This window comes from Elephantulus edwardii, unplaced genomic scaffold (assembly GCF_000299155.1).
Source record: "Elephantulus edwardii isolate Elephantulus edwardi_28Jun2011 unplaced genomic scaffold, EleEdw1.0 scaffold00225, whole genome shotgun sequence".
Classification (NCBI taxonomy): domain Eukaryota; kingdom Metazoa; phylum Chordata; class Mammalia; order Macroscelidea; family Macroscelididae; genus Elephantulus; species Elephantulus edwardii.
In genome coordinates this window covers 153,285-175,677 of record NW_006399975.1, presented here as the reverse complement: position 1 = coordinate 175,677, position 22,393 = coordinate 153,285, and the positions used below count along the sequence as shown (strand labels likewise).

Below are 22,393 nucleotides of genomic sequence, written 5' to 3'. Positions count from 1 at the left end.
AATTGATTGATTGTACCGGTTTGCATCTAATCACTCATATGCATTGTTTTATACACTGATATACATTAAACTGTATATAATTCATTACCACTGCTCTATATCTATCATCATCCTGTCTTTTCAAGCCCCTTCTGAACCTTTCCTATTAATTCATCCCCCTCCACACACTAACCTTTGCAATCTTAAGTCTGTTTTTGAGGCTCAATGAAATGAACCATGCTCTCATTTTATCATTTATGGGGAACATTTACATGAAATCTATACCAAAATGCATTATAAGAATTTAGAACTAACTCGAGGCCATGATTTTAAAACATACTTCAAAAGAGGAATTAGCAGAAGCAGGTATACTTCAGGTAACTGGAAGAGAGAAAAAAGCAGCACCAGACATGGAATTTACAAACCAGTGCCAACCTGACTCAGGGTACCTTGATCTATTAAGTATTTCATTCCTAACCAATCTATTTTAATACTTTAAATTTACAGAATAGATTATATATATATAGCTACTTAATTCCAAAAAATCATAAACTCCATTTTACAGGCATGTTAACACTGAGGCAGATTAAGGGATCTGCTTATGGTCCTATAGCTAGATTCAACAAAACTCCCTTTTAGATAGTGAACTCTGTTCTCAAGCTACTAGAGTTCCCTGTTACCCATACAAAAGAATAAAGTCATTAATTTCATTGTAGAATTCAATTTCTATCTTAACATTTTAAAAATATTAAGATATATTTCCTATAAAGTCAAACATATGAATGAAAAGGTTTTAGGGGATAATTTTTTGTTTTTGCTTGGTTTGTTTGCTTGTTGTAGACTCATGTTATGGGAAGTCAAAGTCCCTTAGTGACACAAATGCTCTGCACTTCACTGGTAGCTTAAAAGTTTATAGTTCTAACATATACAGTAGTACCACAAAAGAAAAGGCCTGGCAACCTGCTTCTGTTTACATTTTTATGAAGCAACTCAGTTCTCTAATACATGGGGTTGCCAGACCTCAAAATCAGCACAACAGCAAAAGAACTCTCTCTGCTTTGCTACAATCAAAGACACTTCTTTATTTTATACATTAGGGTCTCAAAGAGTACATATGAATGATAGTTCCTCACTTACTATGTAGATCTACTGTCATTTGTTTTACTGAGTAAGCATACTGTAGTATAAGAACTAGTAATAACTTTTGTAATATATACTTAAAGATCTTAGTTTACCTTATTTCATTTTGTTGAAAAATCCTATAAATGCAAATAGTCAATATCGTATTACATATGTGCACTTGGAAGTGTATGCTTTACTTGTACAGTTGTAAATGAAAACATATTAAAAAGGAACCCTAAAGAGAAAAATCTGGATTATTGATATGATATAAATGTTGCTGTTGAGCTGGATGTAAATAAACTAAATGTTGTGGTTTGAATATTTTTTTTCTAAAAAAGAGTACACTTGAAAACTAAAATATCTGAGTTCTACTTAGAAAATATTATAAGCAAGTTGATAGTCTATGAATCCTTTTAGCTATCCCTACTATTTATCTTTATGGTAATTCAGATTTCAAATTAAATTAGGTATGGTTAAACAAGGCAGATAGACGTGAAAATCATAGAAAACTTACCTTGGTCAGGATCACACTTATGCCCCAAATTGATAAAATATACTTCACTTTAAAATAATGCATACTGTCAGCATTATTCCACTAGTGCACTATAAAAAAATAATTGTACACTTTTGGAAATCATTCCACCTGTTTCAAATACAGGTATCTGTAACAGTCAATTTTGAGGCAAATTTTTGCTACAATGTACAAAGGATATATATCTGTCTATATTCAGTGATGTATTATCAATTTAAAAGTCCTGTCTCTGCTGCATTTACACGTACCTTATGGGAATAATGGGGATCCATGATCCGTGCAAGGCCAAAGTCACCTATCTTCAGCACCAAGTCTTCAGTATTAATGAAAAGATTAGCTGGTTTGAGATCTCTGTGCAGTACATTTGCAGAATGAATATACTTGAGCCCACGTAGCAGCTGATACATGAAAAGCCTAGCATGCTCCTCCAGTAAAGGGCCCTGTTCCAGCACATTGGCCAAGTCTGTCTCCATGTACTCCTGAACAATGTAAACACTATTCAGTTCCGTAAGAGAGCCCACATCGTCTGTTAACTGGCTTCCACTGGGGCCAAGAATTTCAAACACTTTCACAATGTTATCATGGTCTAGTCTTCTAATAATTTTGATTTCACGTAGGGCATGTTTGACACTCTGGGGATCAGTAAGGATAATTTTCTTGATGGCTACTCTTTTGTCACAGTCATTGTCTACAGCACAAAAAACCAAGCCATTGCCTCCACAACCCAACGGTTTTAAGTCCATATATCTAGAGCCCAGATCAAAACCATGAATGTTCATGAGACTTTCAAATTTCTCTGCCATTTTGAAACCCTTACTATAGCCTTTTCCTTTTGAACTGTTGAACTTTTGTAAACAAGGAAGAAAACTGGCATCAAAAAGAAAGATCTCTCAAAAAAAGGAGAAGAAAAATAATTTTGCTTCCACAACAAGATGGTTTCTTGATGTTCACTGCATATGCCAACCAGGCCAGTTGAGTTCCCCTTAGCTTTAGAGCTCAAAAAGCTCTACTCATACTTAGAATTAAAAAGACTGCAGGACTCATAGTTCAAGAAAGGGGCAGCAACTCTGCAGACATTTTAAAAAAACGCTCAAGAAACTCAAATGGAATGAAATGACATACTATGCCCTCAGATTTACTGTGCTAAAAGATTTAACATTTAACAAAAATGTGAATAAATATGCACACAACAGGCTTCTATGGACATTCTCCTCACAGTGCAGATACATTCAGTGTTGGACTGGTCCTGAGCAGCATCTTTTTAAGGTGCTGGTAAGCACTATTTCCGGTTTGCTTCTTTTCTTCCTTTGTTGCTATGTATTTCAACAGGAAGCCCTGTCAGCTGTTGGTCAACAGAAGATGTCTTTTGTTAGTGATCAGGTGGCTCCAGCTCCCCACAATCACAATCAAAGCTACCGTCCATCTTACTCACATACAACCTAAAGGGTGAGAAAGAAAAAAAAAAGAAGAGTCAGCACTGCAAGGAATGCTCCTTTAAAAAAAACTTTATAAAATGCTATGAATGTACTTACATATATATATATTTATTTATATATATTTATATATATTTACCATGGGAGAAGAGAAAGCCAAGATCTGCACATTTAGCTATCAATTTCTACTGGTATATTAAACTTAACAGAAAATATTACCCATAGCCAAAATATAGCTATGCATATTGTAAGCACCTCACACATAGACACTAGCCTTCACTTTCCTAGATTCTTTACAATACTTATGGACTCATTAAGTGGCATCATTTCTTTAACATCAACAGGTAGAGGGAGTCCAAACACTTTTTACAGAATTCTTTACAATTTTTTGAGGGATAAAATCTTCATAGCATTTCTCTAAAAGAACATGTAATAAGCTTGCAAATGATAATTTGTGAAAGAACATGTTTATTTATTAAGCACACTCATCAACATCTGAAAGAGCCCTGGTAGCACTGTGTGTAATACACTGGGCTGCTAATGAAAGGCTACTGCAGGAGGAAGAAAGGCATTCTCCCGCTAAGATTTATATAGTCACAGAAATCCAGCAGAGGGTCACCAAGAGTCGTAACAGAAGCAACTGCAGTGAGTTTGGATGGGGTTTTCTTTTGCACGCTTTATTAATACACTATAACAAAAATCTAATAGTACAGATGAGACTAATAATTTTCTGAATTTATAAGAGAGTGAACTCAAACAGTGAAAAACCCTATGAAACGCATTGCTCACTCAACTTATTGCTGCTGCGTTAGAACCAACTCACAGCTGACCTTCCAGCAGGTTTTCAGGATGCTGTCAATCACACAGAACACTGACTGCCTCTTTCTCCTGCAGAGCCACTGATAGATTCGAACCTCCAGAGAGGAGCAGCCTCTGGGTTAGCAGAGTCCCTATGGACTCCTCCACCAGAGCTCCCTTCAACTTCATTCGTAACCACAAAAATCAAATTACTTCATGATGATAACATCTCAGACTGGAAAAATATTTTTGGTTTGATATGTCAAGCTTGAGGAGGAATGTAGAAAAACAAACTTTCATACAACGTTGGTGGGAAATTTCAATTAGGAAAAGGATTTTAAAGAGCAATTTGGCATAAATAAGTAAATAGTCTTTTGATCTAGAAATTTTTCTGTAAGGTTTACTCCCTACAGAAGTTAATTATAATTTAACAACAAAATTTTGCCCTTTATTTTTTCCTTTCTTGTATGGCATAAAAATTAAAACAGCCCAAACTTTCCATGAAGGAAAGAAAGACCCTCAGTAAGGACTGGCAAGTGAAACAGCAGAGATTTTGCAGATGGTATAGTATCAGGCAAGGTCCTGATCTTGATACAAGGTCACTGTGAGTCAAGAATCAACCTGATGGCATTCAATAATCACCAACAGTCACCAACCGAAGAGATAAATGAGATATTCATTCAAAGGATGAACTATTATAGTTACTTGTACTATATAGCAAACTCAAATATATATTCATATAGTTCTCACTCATACAAAATATCAGTACAGTCATTTACTCATTCTACAAATAGTTAACAGGCACCTACAGCATTATCAGGATATCAGGTAATGTCCTTATTGTGGGGATACAGAGGAAACCCTTTCCCCACAAAGGAGTTCAGATTTTAATGGGAAAAGATGGCAAACAATTAATTAAGCAAAATATTAAGATACTAGGAAGATCTATCAACAATCTGCGTTATGCAGATGACACAACCCTGCTTGCTGAAACAGAGGAGGACCTGAAGCACTTGGGGCAGAGGGTCAAGGACTGCAGCCTCCAATATGGATTGAGGCTCAATGTCAAGAAGACAATTGGCAGCATCAGGATGGATGGTGAAGAGACTGAGATTGTTCACAGATTTGGTTTGCTTGGCTCCAGAGTCAACACTCTTGGCACCAGTAGCCAGGAAATCAAAAAACGTATTGAGATGGGGAAGTCTGCTGTTAGGGACCTCTCTAAAGTACTCAAGAGCAACAGTGTCTCTCTGGAAACTAAGGTCTGCCTGATACAGGCCATGGTCTTTGCAATCACTTGTTACGCATCAGAGAGTTGGACAGTGAATAAGGAGGATAGAAGGAGAATTGATGCCTTTGAGCTGTGGTGCTGGAGAAGAGTATTGAGGGTACCATGGACTGCTACGAAAACAGATTCATCCTAGAAAGGGTTAAACCGGGTGGCTCCTTGGAGGCAAGGATTCTGAGGCTCCGTCTAACATATTTTGGACATGTTATAAGGAGGGACCGGTCCTTGGAGAGAGACATCTTGCTTGGTAGGGTGGAGGGACAGCGCAGGAGGGGAAGACCCTCTATGAGGTGGATTGATTCAGTGACTGAGGCAACTGGGATGGGAGTGTCAGAGACAGGGCAATTGGCACAGGACAGAGCGGAGTTTAGGGCTGTTGTACATAAGGTCGCTATGAGTCACAAGCGACTCGACGGCACATAACAACAGCAAACAGCTGTAGAAAAAAGTAAAGCAGGGAAAGGCTGGGGCAGGATTTATAACTTGGTACTAGAATAAAGCTCTAAAGATGAATGACGGAATGTGCAGGCCACAGGATACTGGAAGAAGAAAAGTGTTCCAGATAAAGAGAGAAGGTAAATCAATAAAGGGAGAGAGTGCAGCATGTTTGAGAACGAACAAGAAGGCTTGGCCTGTGCAGTAAATATCTCAATGTAAATGTCCATGCATTGGGGCTGGAGGCAGTTTTCTGCATATAAGTAATACAGCTTCACCCTTAAGAAAGGCTTCCATTGCTGATTCTTTCCTGCAGAAACTGTTATAAGTGTATATAATAGTATTTTATGATTGTGTCTGAAGAGATGAAAATTGAGAGACATAGTTTCACTTATTCAAAGTTACTAATTTAAAGGTAATGCCAGATTATGAAACAAAAGATGACTTTCAGTTACCTTATAGGAATGTTTCGAGAATTCTCAAACATTAACTGTGCAACACGGAGATGAAGATTTTTGCACAAAAGGTAATCTACTTTTATTCTCTACCTGATTCATTCATATAAATATTTCACATGAGAAAACACAAGATTTTTAAATACTTAAAGAATAACCATTTTCTCCTCAAAATTAACTAAAATGCTCAATTTTTAAAAATGTCAAAGTGTGAAAGAAATTGGTGATACTGATAATTCAGAGATTAAGTAGATATCTCTATGACAATAGTTTTATTTAATAAAAATTTATACTCACTGTCCCTTAGTTCTTTTCATAAATATGTATGCTTTTTGTATCTGTTGAATACTGTGAAGGACTTTATATCTTAACTGCATAATAGTGTTCTTTGTTTTATATTTATAGAAATGGTGATGGTGTATAATTGAAAATTTTTCCCTGCTATTCAGAAGCAAGCTAAAACAAAGAGGCAGATTCCTAAATGCTCTGTAGCTTAGTATCTATTTAGAGAAAAAAAGATTTAAAAGGTTAGTTGTATTTGATATTTTTAAAGTTTGGAATAATATACATGTTAATAGTTTCTAATTTTACACATCTCGATACTTTCTATATTCCACCAAATACCCTAGGAAAAGCAGTATTTTTTCAAAGGCTCCAATATAATTTTATAGCTCCAGTATTTACCGGAACTAAAATGTCTGCTTTTACCCATCTTCTTAAATATGCAGACAATCTCTTCAAGCTCAGTCATGTTTTCCTTTTACTTGAGTCCACAATCAACACTATTAGTAGCAGTAATCAAAAAATCAAAAGGCATGTTATATGCCATTGACTATGACTCATAGCAATCCTACAAACAGCAGATCTGAGATATGAAACCTGTACTATCCTGTGTCATCCTCATCATTTCTGATAAACTTCAGCCCACTGTCATAGTCAATATTTCAATCAACGATTGAGGGTTGTCATCCTTTTTGCTGATCCTCCACCTCTACCTTACCAAGCATGATGTCCCTTCTCCAAAGAACAACAGCCTATCTTAACAACATCCCCAAGAAAGTGAGATAAAGCTTTGACATACTTGCCTCTAAGAAGCACTCTGGTTATCCTTCCTCCAAAACATATTTATTGTTCTGGCAGTTTGTGCGCGTGTAATATTAATGATACTGTTCAATAATTACCACATTCTGTTACATCACTTTTCTTGGGAATGGAAACAAATATGGAAAACAGGCAAGGGGCACTGGGAAAATCTGTTGCCAAAGACCTCTTGTGAAAATGCCTGGACCAAGTACTAAAGAGCAAAAATTAATTTTAAAAATGAAGGTGTACCTGACCTAAGACATGGTACTGTCAATTGCTTCAAACTCATTTGAAAGTTAGACAATGAATAAGGAAGACTGAAAGAGAATGTGAACTGCCATATTGGCAAAAACGAGTTAGTATACTACAGACTGCCAAACAAATAAACAAATTTGTCTTGGAAGAAGTGCAACCAGGATGCTCCTTGGAGGCAAGGGCAAGGATGGTGAATCTTTGTCTCACATACTTTGGACATGCTGTCAGGAGGGGCAATTCATGGGAAAAGGTATCATGCTGAGGAAAGTGAAGAATCAGCAAAAGAGAGGAAGATTATCAGAAAGGTGGATTACTACAGTGATTAACAATGAGTCTGAAGATGGTGGAGATCCTGAGGATAGGGCAACATTTTGATCTTTTGATCAAAAGGTCACTGTAAGTTGTGGCTGACCTGAAGGTACCCAACAGCATATCTTATTACCTAAAACAATGCCTGGGATATGGCAGCAAGCATTCAATATGGCTTTGTTGGATGAAATCTAATTAGTTGTTTAAAATATCTTGCTCTTTGTTTCTAGACCCATTTTGGGATTGCATTTCCTCACCAACCTGCTGTAGGTATGACCATCTGACATACTACGGTCAATGAAAAGTAAGCAGAAGTAAACTGTTATTTTTGGATCTGTTATTTCTGGATGGAAACTAGGGATCAATAAGGCTTTCTCATTCCTTTTGGCATTTGAGGTCACTGTTTTGAAAGTTTGGATGGTTTATAGCATGAGCAAGCCCCAAAGTCTGTTCTAAATCAATGAAATTTTGGAACTGTTTGTTACTTTTAACATATCTAATCCTTTCTGACTGCTACAAAAGTATACATTCATTGTCATCTGGCTGAAATCCTCACATGTCCAAAGAAATTTGGGAAAAGAGGTTGCCAAGTCTCTTGATTCTGTATTCGCTCTATTGTTTCCTTAAGGTAATGAGACTTAGAAATGAGGGCTTATGTATGTTAAGAAGATAGAGAATGGGCTCAAAGATTATTATCATTATACATAAAATCTCTAGCTATAAGTTTATAGACAGGATTGTATTTACTTAATATTTCATATATATCCATTTCAATCACATCTTCTATCTTTTCCATTCCAGGCATATCGTTAAAGTGCTTTATAACAATGCCCAAGAAAAGACTTGATGTATTTAGAATCAGAATTCTAAGTCTTTAAAGATTCATGGACAAAACCTGTACCTGGATCAGGAAGTAGTCTTCAGAACAGAGCAAGAAAACACTGAATGGTTCAAGATCAAGACAGAAGTGTGCAGGGATGTGTCCTGTCTCCATACCTTTTTAATTCATATACAGAACAGATCATTCGAGAGGCTGAGCTTTATGAGGAGGAATGTGGAATCAGGATTGGAGACTCATCAACAACCTATGTTATGTAGATGACACAACCTTGCTTGCTGAAACTGAGGAGGACCTGACACACTTGTTACAGAAGGTCAAGGACTGCAGTATTCAACATGGATTGAAGCTCAACATCAAGAAGACAAAGATTTTCACCACTGGTCCAATTGGCGACACCATGCTAGATGGAGAAGAGATTGAGGTTGTTAACAATTATAGCTTGCTCGGCTCCACAATCAACACTTGTGGTACCAGCAGTCAGGAAAATCAAAAGATTAACTGCATTAGGAAAATCTCCTGTCAGGGACCTCTCTAGAATACTGAGAAGCAATGATGTCAGTCTGGAGACTAAAGTGTGTCTGATCCAGGTGATGGTTTTTGCAATTACTTGCTATGCACCAGAGAGCTGGCCAATGACTAAGGATGACAGAAAATTTGATGCCTTTGAGTTGTGGTGCTGGAGAAGAGTCTTGAACATATTATGGACTGCCAAAAAACAAACAAGTCTGTCTTGGAGAGGGTAAAACCAGGTTTCTTCTTGGATGCTAGATTTTGAAGCTACATCTCACATACTTTAGGTGGAGGGCCAGGATGGATATCATGTTCGGAAGGGTAGAGAGACAGCACAGGAGAGGAAGACCCCAGATGAGATGGAATGATAGAGTAACTGGGGCAATGGGGGTAGGCATGTTGAAGTCAGTGAGACTGGCTCAGAACGTGGCAAGCTTTAGAGCTGTTGTACAGAGGGTTGCTATGAGTTTCAGGCAACTCAACAGGACATAACAACATGGATATACCCTATATTAAATATTATCTAGGGATAAGCAACAAAAGTAATCCTAATGGCATTTTTTAAAAAAAATGGATTTTTAAAACTCCTAATGTTAAAATGTATTTAGGAAAAGATTAAAATAATTTAAAAAGGTTAGAGTGGTGAATAAATTATTTTCTTTCTTATTTTTAAGCTTAATATATTTTTAGATGCTGTCGTTTAACTAATAAAGTTTTGTCTTTATAGCTAAGTGTGATTATAGACCCATTCTAAGCAAATCCTATTCAGCTCTGGTGTTTTAAGAATTCTATCTCCCCAAAATTTCTAAAATTGTTCATTGATAATAGTTTATACTGCCACCCTCCTTGAAGTACAGATACTGAATGCATTCTCTGATCAATCTTAAGACTGCCAATGCATATGAGCAGCTAAGCTGTAACCCCTGACCTTCTCTGCCCCAGAAACTTAGTAGCTTTGATGAGAATGTGAGACATGATCTCAAGGCCTAGAGAACTTGCTGCAACAACACTTCTCTGTGCCAGAGTTAGGAGGCAGTCCTAGGGGAACCTAAGCAGTAGTCAGTAGTTTTCTTCTCTTTTTAAGTAACTGGTTTCTTGGGTGAGATCTATGGCTGCCTGGATTCCAGTTAATCCAAATTACTCACTTCACTCTAAAGTAAAGTAAAACAGGTAACAGGGGCTGAGGGCAAGTTTCAGTAGGGCAATTACAACTATTAGTCCTACAATCCTTAATCAACGTGATTTTCCCAATACTATCAGCCCCCCATTTCCCCCTTCCTCTCACTCCTAGTAATCACTAATAAACTTGGGTGCCTTTCTACATTTACTTTTTGTTACATATATTTCTTGTTACAAACATTTACTTGTTACATAAATGAAGCCATACAGTATTTGTCCCTTTGATATTGGGTAACTTCATCCAGTATAACACCTTCAAGCTCTAGCCACATGATACTTAAAACAAAATTCAATGCCATCAAGTTGGAACAAACTCATAGGTGACCCTCCACTGGGTTGCCAAGGCTACAGATCACATGGGAGAAGACTGCTCCTCTTTCTCCTGCTGAGTGTGCATTAAAACAGTAAGAGAGGCATGGCTTTTGGGTTTGCAGTGCAACTCCCCTAAGGACTGTATCACACATATACACCCATACTAATGTTGTTGCTGTTATATAGCACTGAGTCAGAATCTACTCATAGCTGAGCTTCCATAGAGTTTTCAGAGGCATTAAACTTGCACAGGAAGAGACTATCTAAATTTCTCCTGCTGAGGTGGTGGATTCGAACCACGAGCCTTTCAGTTGGTAGTGCAGTTCCTTTCCTTTAAGCCACACATAATACTTCATTTCTCCTGGTTCAATAGTATTCCAATGTATTATGTATCATATATTGTTTATCCATTCATCTGTTTGTGATCATTTGGATAATTTCCACCTTTTAGCTATTGTGAATAATGATGTAACGAACATTGTTGCACATGTTTCTCTTTTGTGTTTTCAAGTCTTTTGGGTTTCTAGGAGTAGAACTGCTAGGTGTCCTATTGATAAGGAGTTATGCTGCTAACTCAAAGGTAGACAGTTGCAATCGTAAGAGGTTTTTTTCCCCTAAAAAACTGTTAGAGGGTCTGCTAGGAGTTCGTTCCAATTCGACAGCAATGAGCTGATGACAGATCTGTGATTAGTTTTTGTAAGAATTGCTATACTGAAAACATAATGAAAAAGATATTGTTGTGTGTCATTGAATAGGAAGCAACTCACAGGTGACCCTCCAGTGGGTTGCCGGAGACAGTTTAATCACATAGGAGGAGACTGCTCATTCTTCTCCCACGATGCAACTGGTGGATTCAAACTGAGTGCCTTTGGAATTGCAGCACAGCTTCTTACAACTAGCACCACCATGACAAATGATTAGCATTTCCACTAGCAGTGAATTAAGGTTCCAATTTCCCCTTTTCCTCACCAATTTTTGTTATTTTTCTGTTTTATCTGTCTTTTGCTGTTTGTGCTTTTGGATTATATCTGATAATTCACTGTTGAATTTTTGGCCTGAAAGTATTGTCTCTGCTTGTTCGTCTAAGAATTATGGTTTTAGTTTGCAAATTTAGGTCCTTAATCCATTTCCAATTTTTTTGTGTATATTATGTAAGGAATGGATCCTGTTTCATTTTTCTGCATATGGAAATACAACTTTCCCAGATTTCAAGAGGAAACCGAGTCTTTATTAAGTATGTTGTTGGATGTTGCCATATATATATGTATGTGTGTGAGTGTGTGTGTGTGTGTGTGTGTGTGTGTGTGTGTATTTATTTATTTCCCTGAATCATATTGAGGAATTTTTATTTCAATATTTTTTAGGATTTTCTTCAAAGAAGAGGTGAATTTTATCAGATGCTTATTCTGCATTCACAGAGACAGTCATGTGGTTCTTTTTCCTTTGTTTTCCATATACTCAAAAACTCACTGTCAATGAGTCATAACCAAGTCATAGTTGACCCTCCATCATGTTTCTGAAAGCATACCCACCTTTCTCCCAAGGAGCCACTGGTGGATTCAAACCACCAGAGAAGTGCTGCCTTTGAATCAGTAGCACAACTCTATATGGATTACATCACTAGAATGTCCTTTTGCATATAAGTGATTTAAAACAATGAATTGGACTAAGGAAAGAATTTAGAGGAAGAAAAAGTAAAAATTGCAAATAAAACACAGGACTAAATCTTGGTTTATGTCATATTGTTTAGGGCAAGTAAAAGAATAAAGCCTATTTAAAAAGGGAATGACTGATAATGAAGTTGGGGAACCAAGCATATGTCTCATAAGCCAAGAGAAACAGGTAAATACGCTAAAAACAGTAGCCACCTATGGATTTGAGAAATTTAAGAAGCCAATGGTAACCTTGATGACAGCAACTTCAGTAGGATGATGGCCCTAGAAGTCAATCTGAAATAAACTGAATAATAAAATGAAATGGAAAGAAAATTCTTGAAAAGCACATGGAAGAGGATCAGAGACATAGAGTTAGTGAATGAAAAATGTAGAAGGTGTTTAAAAAGATAAAAAATGAAGGAAGTTTCTCTATGAAAGTACTGGCCAGTAATACTTTTTTGTGATGACAGAGATATTCCGTATCTTAATTGCTTAAGACAGCAGCCACTGTTGTTAGGTACTGTCAAGTTCCACTCTTAGTGACCCTATGAACAATAGCTCTGAACCTTACCCTATAATATGCCATCCACATCATATCTCTGACCCACCTGAGCCCATTGCTGGCAGTCAGTATGTTAATCTATCTCACTGAGAGTCTTTTTTTTTTACTGAACCTCTACCTTTTCAAGCTGATGTCCCTTTTCAAGGAATAGCTTCTCCTTACAATATTCCCAAAGTATATGAGACGAAGTTTCATCATCCTTGCCTCCAAGGAGCACTCTGCTGCACTGTCTCCAAGACATTTACATTTACTCTTTTGGCAATCCATGGGATACTCAGCACTCTTTTCCAACACTACAATTCAAAGGCATCAATTCTTGTTATCCTTATTCACTGTCCAGCTCTCAGAAGCATGGCAAGTAATTGTACACACCATGGCCTGAATCAAGTGCACCTTAGTCTTCAAGTTGACTACTGAACAACTTAAATATTGCTAGCATGACTCAAAAACTGATGTTTAAAAAACTTAAAAAAAATCAAATCTCAGCTGATTTTTAAATCAAGCTGCCTTTTTGTTATGTTAGCCTAGTTTTTCCTCACATCTACACTGATGATTTTGGACTTGTATGCTGAATTCTGAATAACTTTTTAAGCTGAATAGTGGGGGAAAAAAACACCTTTTTAACTTTTAAAACTTAAATTTTTAGTTAAGTAGCCACTTGTGGCTTCTATATTGGGCAGTGCATCTTTGGAACACATCTGAATACTAATTACGATAAATTAACAGAAAGGGAAAAATCATGACATAAAATACTCATTGGAGTTGAGTCGAAACCAACTCACAGCTGACCCTCCAGCACATTTTGTGAGGCTGTGCATAATGAGAAGTGGTTGCCCATCTTTTTCCCGTAAAGCAGCAGGTGATGAATTTGAACCACCTGCCTTTGGGTTAGCAACAAGCTCCTTAGCCACTGGTCCACCACAGCTCTCTGAAACAGGCAAGACAGGGATAAATTGTCAAGAAATGGAATGCAGAGCACAAGGGAAAGCATCTTCTAAGCTATGCAATATTAATGAAGGAAGGTATGAGGTTAGAGTAAGCAACTGCAGAAGACCAACAAGACTTAAAACCAAAATGTGTATTTAAGCCTGGTTGGAACTGTAAGCAAAAGACTAAAGCCAAACAGCTAGGAGAATGGGGCAGGTAACTCATAGTTACCGACTATCTATTTGGACTAGACATTTTCTAAGGTACAAACTCTTTTACTTCCAACTACAACTTTCTAAGTTTTATTTTACAAACAAAAGCACTAAAGCTCTAAGATGTAAAATCACACACATAGTAAGTGAATGAGCCAGGATCTGGATACAGGCCAGGCTGACGCTAAGGTTAAAATCTTTCCACTGCATAAGGTAGGAGGTAAAAGCCACTCAAATGTTTCTACACCTCTCAACAAAACCCAGCAAGCCTGGTTATGTTAGGCCAAAGGCAAAAGCACTCAGGCCTATCAAGGAAATAATTTTTTAAAAATGAAAATACCTTTAATACAAATGGAGAAAATGTACATCCTTGCAACTTAGATTATCTACTTTATTGAAAAATGAGTTGTCAATCAGAAAACTGGCACTGCTTTTTAAGTAACCACAAAAATAATATCTAGACATATTAGAAAAATAATAATGAGGCAGTCTTACAGTCTTTCATTCTGAAATTATATCTCAGGCCATGCAACTCACAGGCTACTCAACAATGTTTCAAGTCTGACAATGGGGATATAAAGGAAGAGATGGATATGAGAGATATTAGCTGATTGGAAAGGAGAGATGTTTTCTTAGGATTAATCTTCTTTAGAATAAAAATTCTTTTGAAAATAAAAGCAAGAAAATCTCTTGTCTCTAATACACTATAAACAAAAGAAAGCTAAAGGCCTGGAACAGAGAAAACTAACGTCAACAGATACAGAGCCAGGTGCTTTAAATTTCTCAAGTAGAACTGGCTGAAATGCACAATTAATAGCACTACATCAGCCTATGTTTGCACATCACTGTAATACACTGATCAGCAGAGACTACATAAAAGCAAGTACTTTAAGTTAGAAAAGTCTGGTTATTTTCCTTTAAAATGATGTTTGTGTCAGGTGGAGAATGTTGTTGATGACACAGCCGAGTTCTCAGATTCCTGAATTTATTCTATTAAAATAAAAACTGTTTCCGTTTTATGAAAATGTCATAAAATTAATCTAAACTACCCAAATAAGTTTTTGAAATGTGGGTTTACCAATCTTAACCTGAATGAAAAGAAAAATTACAAAGCATACTTTGCTCCAATTTATAAATGAAAAGAAGAAAATAAAACAAGAGCGGTTCCTTTGCTATTAAATTAGTAAAGATCACCTTGATCTATACTAGGCAGTATGGTATCCACTAGTTATGTGGCTATTTAAACATACATTAAATAAAATTAAGACTTCAGTTCCTCAGTTTCACTAGTTACCTGTCAAAGCATTGTCAAACTGTCAATCAAGCATGGAGGTGTACTGGGCTACCTTATTGGACAGTGCAGAATAGGGTACTTTGATCATCACAAAAAAATGCTATTCCAACCAAACCAAACTCACTGCAAAGCAGTCAACTACACACAGTAACACTACAGGACAGACTAACACTGCCCCATAGAGTTTCCAGGGCTGAAATCTTTATGTAAGCAGATTGCCACCACCTTCCCTCACAAAGTAGCTAGTGAGTTCAAATCCCAACCTGCTGATGGAAGTCAAGCACTTTAACTTGTTTAAGTTGTTGTAATGTGCCATACAGCAGACTGCGATTCAGTGACCCTATGAACAACAGAGCTGAACGCTGCTCTGTCCTGTGGCACTGTCACCATCTCCGATACATGGGAGCCCATCATTACAGTCACTGTGCCAATCCAGCGTGTTGAGGGTCTCCCTCTCTTACACTGACCTCCACCTTAAGCATATCTTTTTCCAAGAACTGGTCCCTCCTAACATGCCCAGAGTATCTGAAATAGTTTCACCATCCTTGTCTTCAAGGAACATGTTGGTTGCACTTTCTCCATGACATATCTATTTATTTTTTTTGCCAGTCCATGGGATACTCAGTATTCTCTAATACCAGAACGCAACGGCATCAATTCTTCTCTGTCACTCTTAGTCAGTGTCCAACTTTCATATGCATAGCAAGTAATAAAAAAGATCATGGCTTAGGTCAGGAGCACCTTATTCTTTAAACTGACATGACTGCTCTTCAGCACTTTGAAGAGGTCCTTGGCAGCATGTTTTCCCAATGCAATACATCTTTCGATTTTTCTGAATGCTAACACTAAGGGTGTTGATTATGGAGGGCTCTGCAATTTCTACTGGACAATGCTGATTAGATCTTTAGTTTTTCATGTCACTTTTTTCATAAAAGACAGAAGAAAGACCAAACCAACCACTAACCAGTTAGACAGTCAGCTGTGTGCATCACTCAGCAGCACTTTTCAAATTAAATGTCTATCTGAAACACCCAAGAATCTGGTTAAAATGCAGATTCTGATCAGTAGGTCTGAGATGGGGCTTGATATTCTGCATTTCTAATAAGTTTCCAGGTGAAGCTAACACTGTTAGTCCATGAAACAAGTTTTCAGATCTCTCTAGAATGAGTGTCCTTTGTTGTCAAATGTTCTATCTGTGCCAATGATACCATGATTCCTTTCTTTAACACCTTATAGTTTTATGGTTATACAGAGTCCCCAAGTAGTACAACATTTAAATGCTCAAATATATGAAAGGTTGGCAGTTTAAAACCACCCACAGAAACCTCAGAAGATGGGCTTGGCAATTTGCTGCCAAAAGGTCAGAGCCTTGAAACCTAGTAAGCAGTTCTACTCTGTACACAGGGCCTGCTGACGACAACAACATGGTATACAAAATCATGCTCATAAGGATTCCACATTCTGCAGAGGCAGGCTCTTCCCAGAAGTAAACACTTAATATAAATTTTTTCTCCTATGAGAAAAATGCATCAATGTTAAGTGAAAAAGCAATAGAAAAATGCAGCTGCCATATGACAAATCACACTTTATATAACCTTTTAGGAAGATATTTTAAAAGCTGACGTGCATGAGAAAACAAATATTACAAAACTCAATGAAAGGGCATGTTATATTTTGCAAATATGCAGTTTACTGCGGTGGGGGGGGAGGGGGGGAGAACAGACGGGTGGAAATTGCCAGGACTGGGACAACACTAGTCACCTCACAAGCACTGACTCTGCACGAGAATCAACTCCCTAGAAAAAGCCATTAACTAAAACATAGCATCTTTTTTACCCTCTGTCAAGTCTCAGTCAAGTTTCTGAACAATAAAAATGACCAAAATCCCTAAACCATCAGCAAGCCTCAGGCAACAAAACAGGCTGATGAAGAAACCAACAGAGGGCAGCTTTCGTCTAAAGCATTTTCTATTACAACAGAGGCCCCAGAGAAGCACAAGTTTCAAGTAAGCAATGCAAGCAAGGAAATAGCAGCAGTAGTATGACTCACCATTTCATAAGGTAATTAATACCTCATTATACTGACAACTGGCTCAGAAAGCCAAGTTTTGCACATGGCAGCTAATCACTCATATTATTTTTTTTAAAATTAACATGGAAAATATAAGTTCATAAATGAAAATGAGTGACAGAATTCTTTCAAATTTTTCAATAAAGTTTGAACTAAACGTTTACAAATCTACAGACTCAACGGCACATAACAACAACAACTATCACAAATCATATATTGCAAGCGCAGACATATATACATACATACAGACACATAAAAAAGAAACTTCCTTAGACTGAACTCACATCAACAATACATCAAAACACTCCACTGCCCCCAAAATGCCTCAACTAAAAATCACATAGAAAATTAAATATATAAACAAGGATTGGGGGGGGAGTTTCTTTTCACTTTTGAAACAAATTGCCATTCTCAGTTTAAGAAAAGTTAATATTTATCTTTTTACATAAGAACTCCTTTTACATCAGCAGTGAAAGAATATAAAGTCAGCTTCTACCAAAACCAATGCAAATAGTCTCTAAATTCTGGACAAGTTCCATCTGTAAGTCCCTAAGTCAAATTTGTACATTAAATTGACATAGTTTATATCTAAAATGATGTAGTTTTCTATGCATAAAAACCATTAAAGAAACAAATACATTAAAACCTCTTTAACACAACAATGCAGTAACTATAGCACTGCAATGTTTTGATGCCAGAATTGCAAAGTAGCTCCCATTTGTTATTACTAATCATTGTTAAGTACCTTGGAATTTCTAATAGGTCTTTTTTGTAAGAGAAGTAACCAGGGGACTGCCCTACTGTAAGTCTTTTGTAAATAATCTGCAATAATCAGATCTCTCTTTACAGTAGCAAAAAGAACTGCTAGTATAGCAAATATTCAACTTCAGCAAATGACCGGCAATTGATTTTACCTTTCCTCAAGAAATGTTACACAATTCCACCTGTAGGGTTTATACTACCTAAAAAAAAATGTATCTACACACACTCCAAGATCTTTTAAAAATTAAACCATTACTTTTGAAAATAAACTACTGGTCCTCCTTATAGAAATAAAAAAAGAGAGAGAGTTATAACATGCATAGAAACCTTTTAGTCTACCATCTTAAAAAAATATAGTGTATTTAAAAAAAAAAAAGGCCACGTAGCAGTCGTGGGCAGGATGAGTCATCACCCAACTCAAAACTTGCAGCATTTCTAAGCTTCCTCCTACCCGACCCTATCCCCTTCAGGAACATACCCTGACTCCGCAAACCTCTTATTTTGTCAGTTTATAAATTCTCATGGCGCTTAAATGAACTTACGTAAAGAGCTGCAACACGTTCCATGCTAACATTTGTCACTGCAATGTGTGCTTTTACTACTGTAAATTTAACTGATCTTCAAATCAATCTTTTCTCAAAATTATTCTTAATCACATCAAGTTGTCAACGACTGCTTTTAAACATTTACTGCAAATAACAGAAATCCAAAATATCTCACATAATAGTTTCTTCTAAAATAATTCTCGGTTTTCCAAGGTTTTTGGTTTTTCTTGGTCTTTGTCTTGGAAATAGCATTATATAGGTGGTAAAACACCTGGCATATTTCTTAGATAACTTTAATTTTTAAACTTAGGTCACCAATAAACAAAGTTGGCAAAGCAATTCTGATTGGATTATGTAATATGCTTTACATAGTTATACATTCTCATAAATACTAATTTATCTTCAGTGCTGCTTCTACCCAATTCAAAACTATTTTTTCAAACATTAAAATCTAACAATTCTAAAAGGATCTCTAGAGCCTGTTTACTTTCAGAGCCTGGTCCTCTTAGACCTTACATTCATTCTTTCCAGCCCAGTTTTCCAATGCTGATATATGAACCGTGGAAATAAGAGAATGAGGGAATGTCCTCGTGAAAGGCATCATCAGGCTTCATCAAGTAAGAGGTCCCCCAGAAAGGAGGGAATATATCCAATCATAACTTTAAGAACCTAAGATTGGAAAGAGCAGCAATTAAAAATTACTTGGAAGGTGCTTGCTATCTATCTCACTGCCTGTTAATTTCTCCCCTGACAAATCACTCACCCGTAAAAAAAAGTATTACTAAAAATGAGGCTCACTTAAGGGCGTTTTTAGCACTGAAAGAAAGAACACAAAGTTTGCAACGAAAACAGAAAACTTCTAATTTCCACCTCACCAGTTCCCGTCAGTGGACCTTTTGCTCTTAGTGACAAAAGCAAAAGAAAAAAAAATAAAGCAAACAGGAAAGGAATAAAATAGATCCTGCTTCCACGAACCCCTACCTAACACTTGTATCAGCTGAGTCTTACCAAAGCCAAACAAAAGGCGGTGAACACACCTTTACTTTTCACCGTGCCCATCAAGTCAGACAGACACAGAGCAAAAAAGAGGTCTCTTTTTAGTGAGTCAATTAAGTCTTTACTTGGGTACTTCTACAGTCCGCCGTTTAACGTGCAGAAGGAAGCTTAGGAAAGGTTGCAGTAGAAGGGGGGAGAGAAAAATAGAAAGAATTGGGTGTCAAGATGACTTTTCTGTACCTCATTTACAGCTAGATTCAAAACTTGGGCAGAGGTAGGACTTGCAGGCTCTGAGCCGAGCCGGCTAAGTGGAGCGCGCTACGCAATCTGCCGAGTCCACTGGAGACTTTGTCCGGCAGGAGTCAGCTGAGGCCGAGTCACTGGGTGGGATGGGGGAGGAGACGCGGGAGCGTGTCGGCATTTCGAAAGGCAGCGTGCCAGGAAGGCGAGACTCCACGCCACCTCCTGCGCCCCGGGGCCGCCCCTCCCCGGCCGCCGCCCCTCGCCCGCTCGCCCCGGACGGGCTTCGAACCTGCAGACCCTGGCGTGGAAGGCGGCTCCACAAGCCAGCAGCGCGGGTCCCTGAGGCGGGCGGGCGCTGCCGGGCCGGGCGACTGGCAAGGGGCGTGCCGGGTGGGAGGGGCGCGCCGGCCCCACGCGGGGACCCAGGCCCGCCGCCCCGCGAGGAGACTCGCCGGCCAGGCCCTAGTGAGCAGACTGGCGGGCACAAGACGGAACAAAAGCGCCTTTGTTGAGCGGCGGCCGCTGGAGGGTCACACACAATGGAGGAGGGAGCCGGCTCTGCCGCCGCCGCCGCCGGGCCCGCCGCGGCGCCTTCCAGCGCCGCCCCACTACCCACCTCACACACGTACTCACACACACTCACCGGACTTCTCCGACTCATTGAAGGAGTGCAGGGCCTGCGGACAGCCCCCACGATCGGCTCCAGGTCTCCGGCTGTGCTGGCGGCAGCGGCAACTCTGAAGCTCTCGCTTTGCCGCAGTCGCCGCCATGTAACCTCGACCCGCGCAAGAGGGCGGGGCCTCCAGGAGTTACGCCCCCGTCACGTCACAGGCTCACTCCACGGGTTCCCCCGCCCCCGCCCGGCCCCGAGCGCCTGCACGCGCTGGAATTTCCAACGCCCGGGACCCGGCGGCCCGCGGCTCGGGGGGGCGACCCGAGGGGGGCCCGTCCGGTGCTCTGCCGCTAGTGAGCTGTGCCTGCAGACCGGCCGGGAAGCTGGGGAAGTCTGCTCTCCCCGCCTGTCCCAGCCCCGATCATCAAGTGGCCAAACTACAGGCGAACATTTACTGAGCACCTACTCGGTCGGTGCGTGGCCTTAGACAATTCTAGAGAAATGAGCCTTGGTCATACTTCCGAGGACTAGACAGGAGCAGAAAACCGGGACTTGAAGGCATCGATTGGAAGGCTGTAACCGCTGAAGACGTTAGAGGCTAAGTGTTGAGGTGATTAATCCTTTCAAGGGAGTCTTGGGGAAAGTTCCCTGGAGAGGACACCCATGAAAGGTCTTTCAGCTGAGACTGCAGACCAGAGAAGGGGAGGGGGAAAGTCCTCTCCTCGGGAGGAGCTAGTCTTGGCTGGTTGCAGGAGCTATGAGTAGGCCTGTTGGGATCCTAAAATGCAGAAAGATGCAGTCTGAGTCCGCGCAGAGGCACCTCAGAAGAAAGGCTTGGCAATCTTATTGGGGACAAATCGACCATTGAAAAATCTTATGCAGCACAGGTCTACTCTGACAACATGGGCTATGTTGAATTATCCAGGAAGCCTGGTAAGCATGTGGGTTACTTATGCAGATGTTCATTGCAGATTAGTAAATTAGCACAAGTGAGCCTGTATTTATGGTGAAAACGCCAAACTGTTTGCTACATAAGTAAGGACAATTGAACTCATACTTAGCTTGCCTAGTGAGTAATCTGACCCTGCACATAGAGTCACCATGAGTTAAGTAATCAGTGTCTTGTCAACTGGTACTGTGAGGTGTAGTGGGAAAAGCAGACTGATGATTTCTTGGTGCCACTTCTTGACTAAAAAAACAAAATTTACTTTCCATTGTTGAGGGAGCTCTAGCGGGTAGGAAGTTGTGCTGCCAGTCCGACAGCAGATGGTTCAAGGTTCAAATCCACAAGCTGCTTAGTGGGAGAAAGATGGTCAATCTCCAAGGCAATTTACAGCCTCTGAAAAGCTACTAGTGGGCCAGATGTGCCTCGGTTCTGACTTAACTATTTTACTGTGGTTGATTGTATCTAAGGAGCTTTCCTACTATTTATGTGATATTTAAAGAGACATTTAAGTCAGCGTATTTTTCCAATGACAAAAGCATAATCCTGATCAAAGCCAGACATAACTGCATTAGTCATTATTTATTCACATCCTTAAGAATGAGACAAGGACCACTTCAAAGGTCTTGAAGTTGGTGATTGGATTGACCTGAATGGTTTACTGGAAGCGTCATTAATTGGAGCCTTGTTGGTTCCGCTCCTCAGCACAGAAACATCGAAAATTTAAGTTAGAGTAAGGAAGGCAGTTGGTTTATAACTGCTCATGCGAATAACACTATCTCATGGCATGGAGGAATAGTGGAACTGTATCCACATTTACAGTATTTTTCCCAAAATTATTTATGAAAAATAAGAATTGCACTGGAATATGTATCTCTTAGGATTGGAAATTATTTGTAAAATCATATTGATAATGTTACTATCCTTAAAGTTAAAAGATTATATTGTTCAAAATTATTTGTTATATATTTGATTAAATTTTTCCCTCTTTTAACAACTGGGATCTAGAGGGAAGAGAAAAGACCAGAGAATGGCCAAAA

General features: G+C 38.8%; 1 protein-coding gene across 1 annotated transcript in view; it reads right to left on the bottom strand.

Moving 5' to 3' along the window:
* MAPK6 (mitogen-activated protein kinase 6) overlaps positions 1-20,596 on the bottom strand; it is a 37,639-nt gene extending 17,043 nt beyond the window's left edge. Inside the window, exons 1-2 of the mRNA XM_006898235.1 lie at positions 20,441-20,596; positions 1,882-3,072 (exon numbers count right to left, since the gene is read on the bottom strand). Coding sequence (XP_006898297.1) covers positions 1,882-2,436 — 555 coding nt within the window. The 5' untranslated portion in view covers positions 2,437-3,072; positions 20,441-20,596. The remainder of the gene's footprint in view (positions 1-1,881; positions 3,073-20,440) is intronic.
* Positions 20,597-22,393: the final 1,797 nt, after the last annotated feature.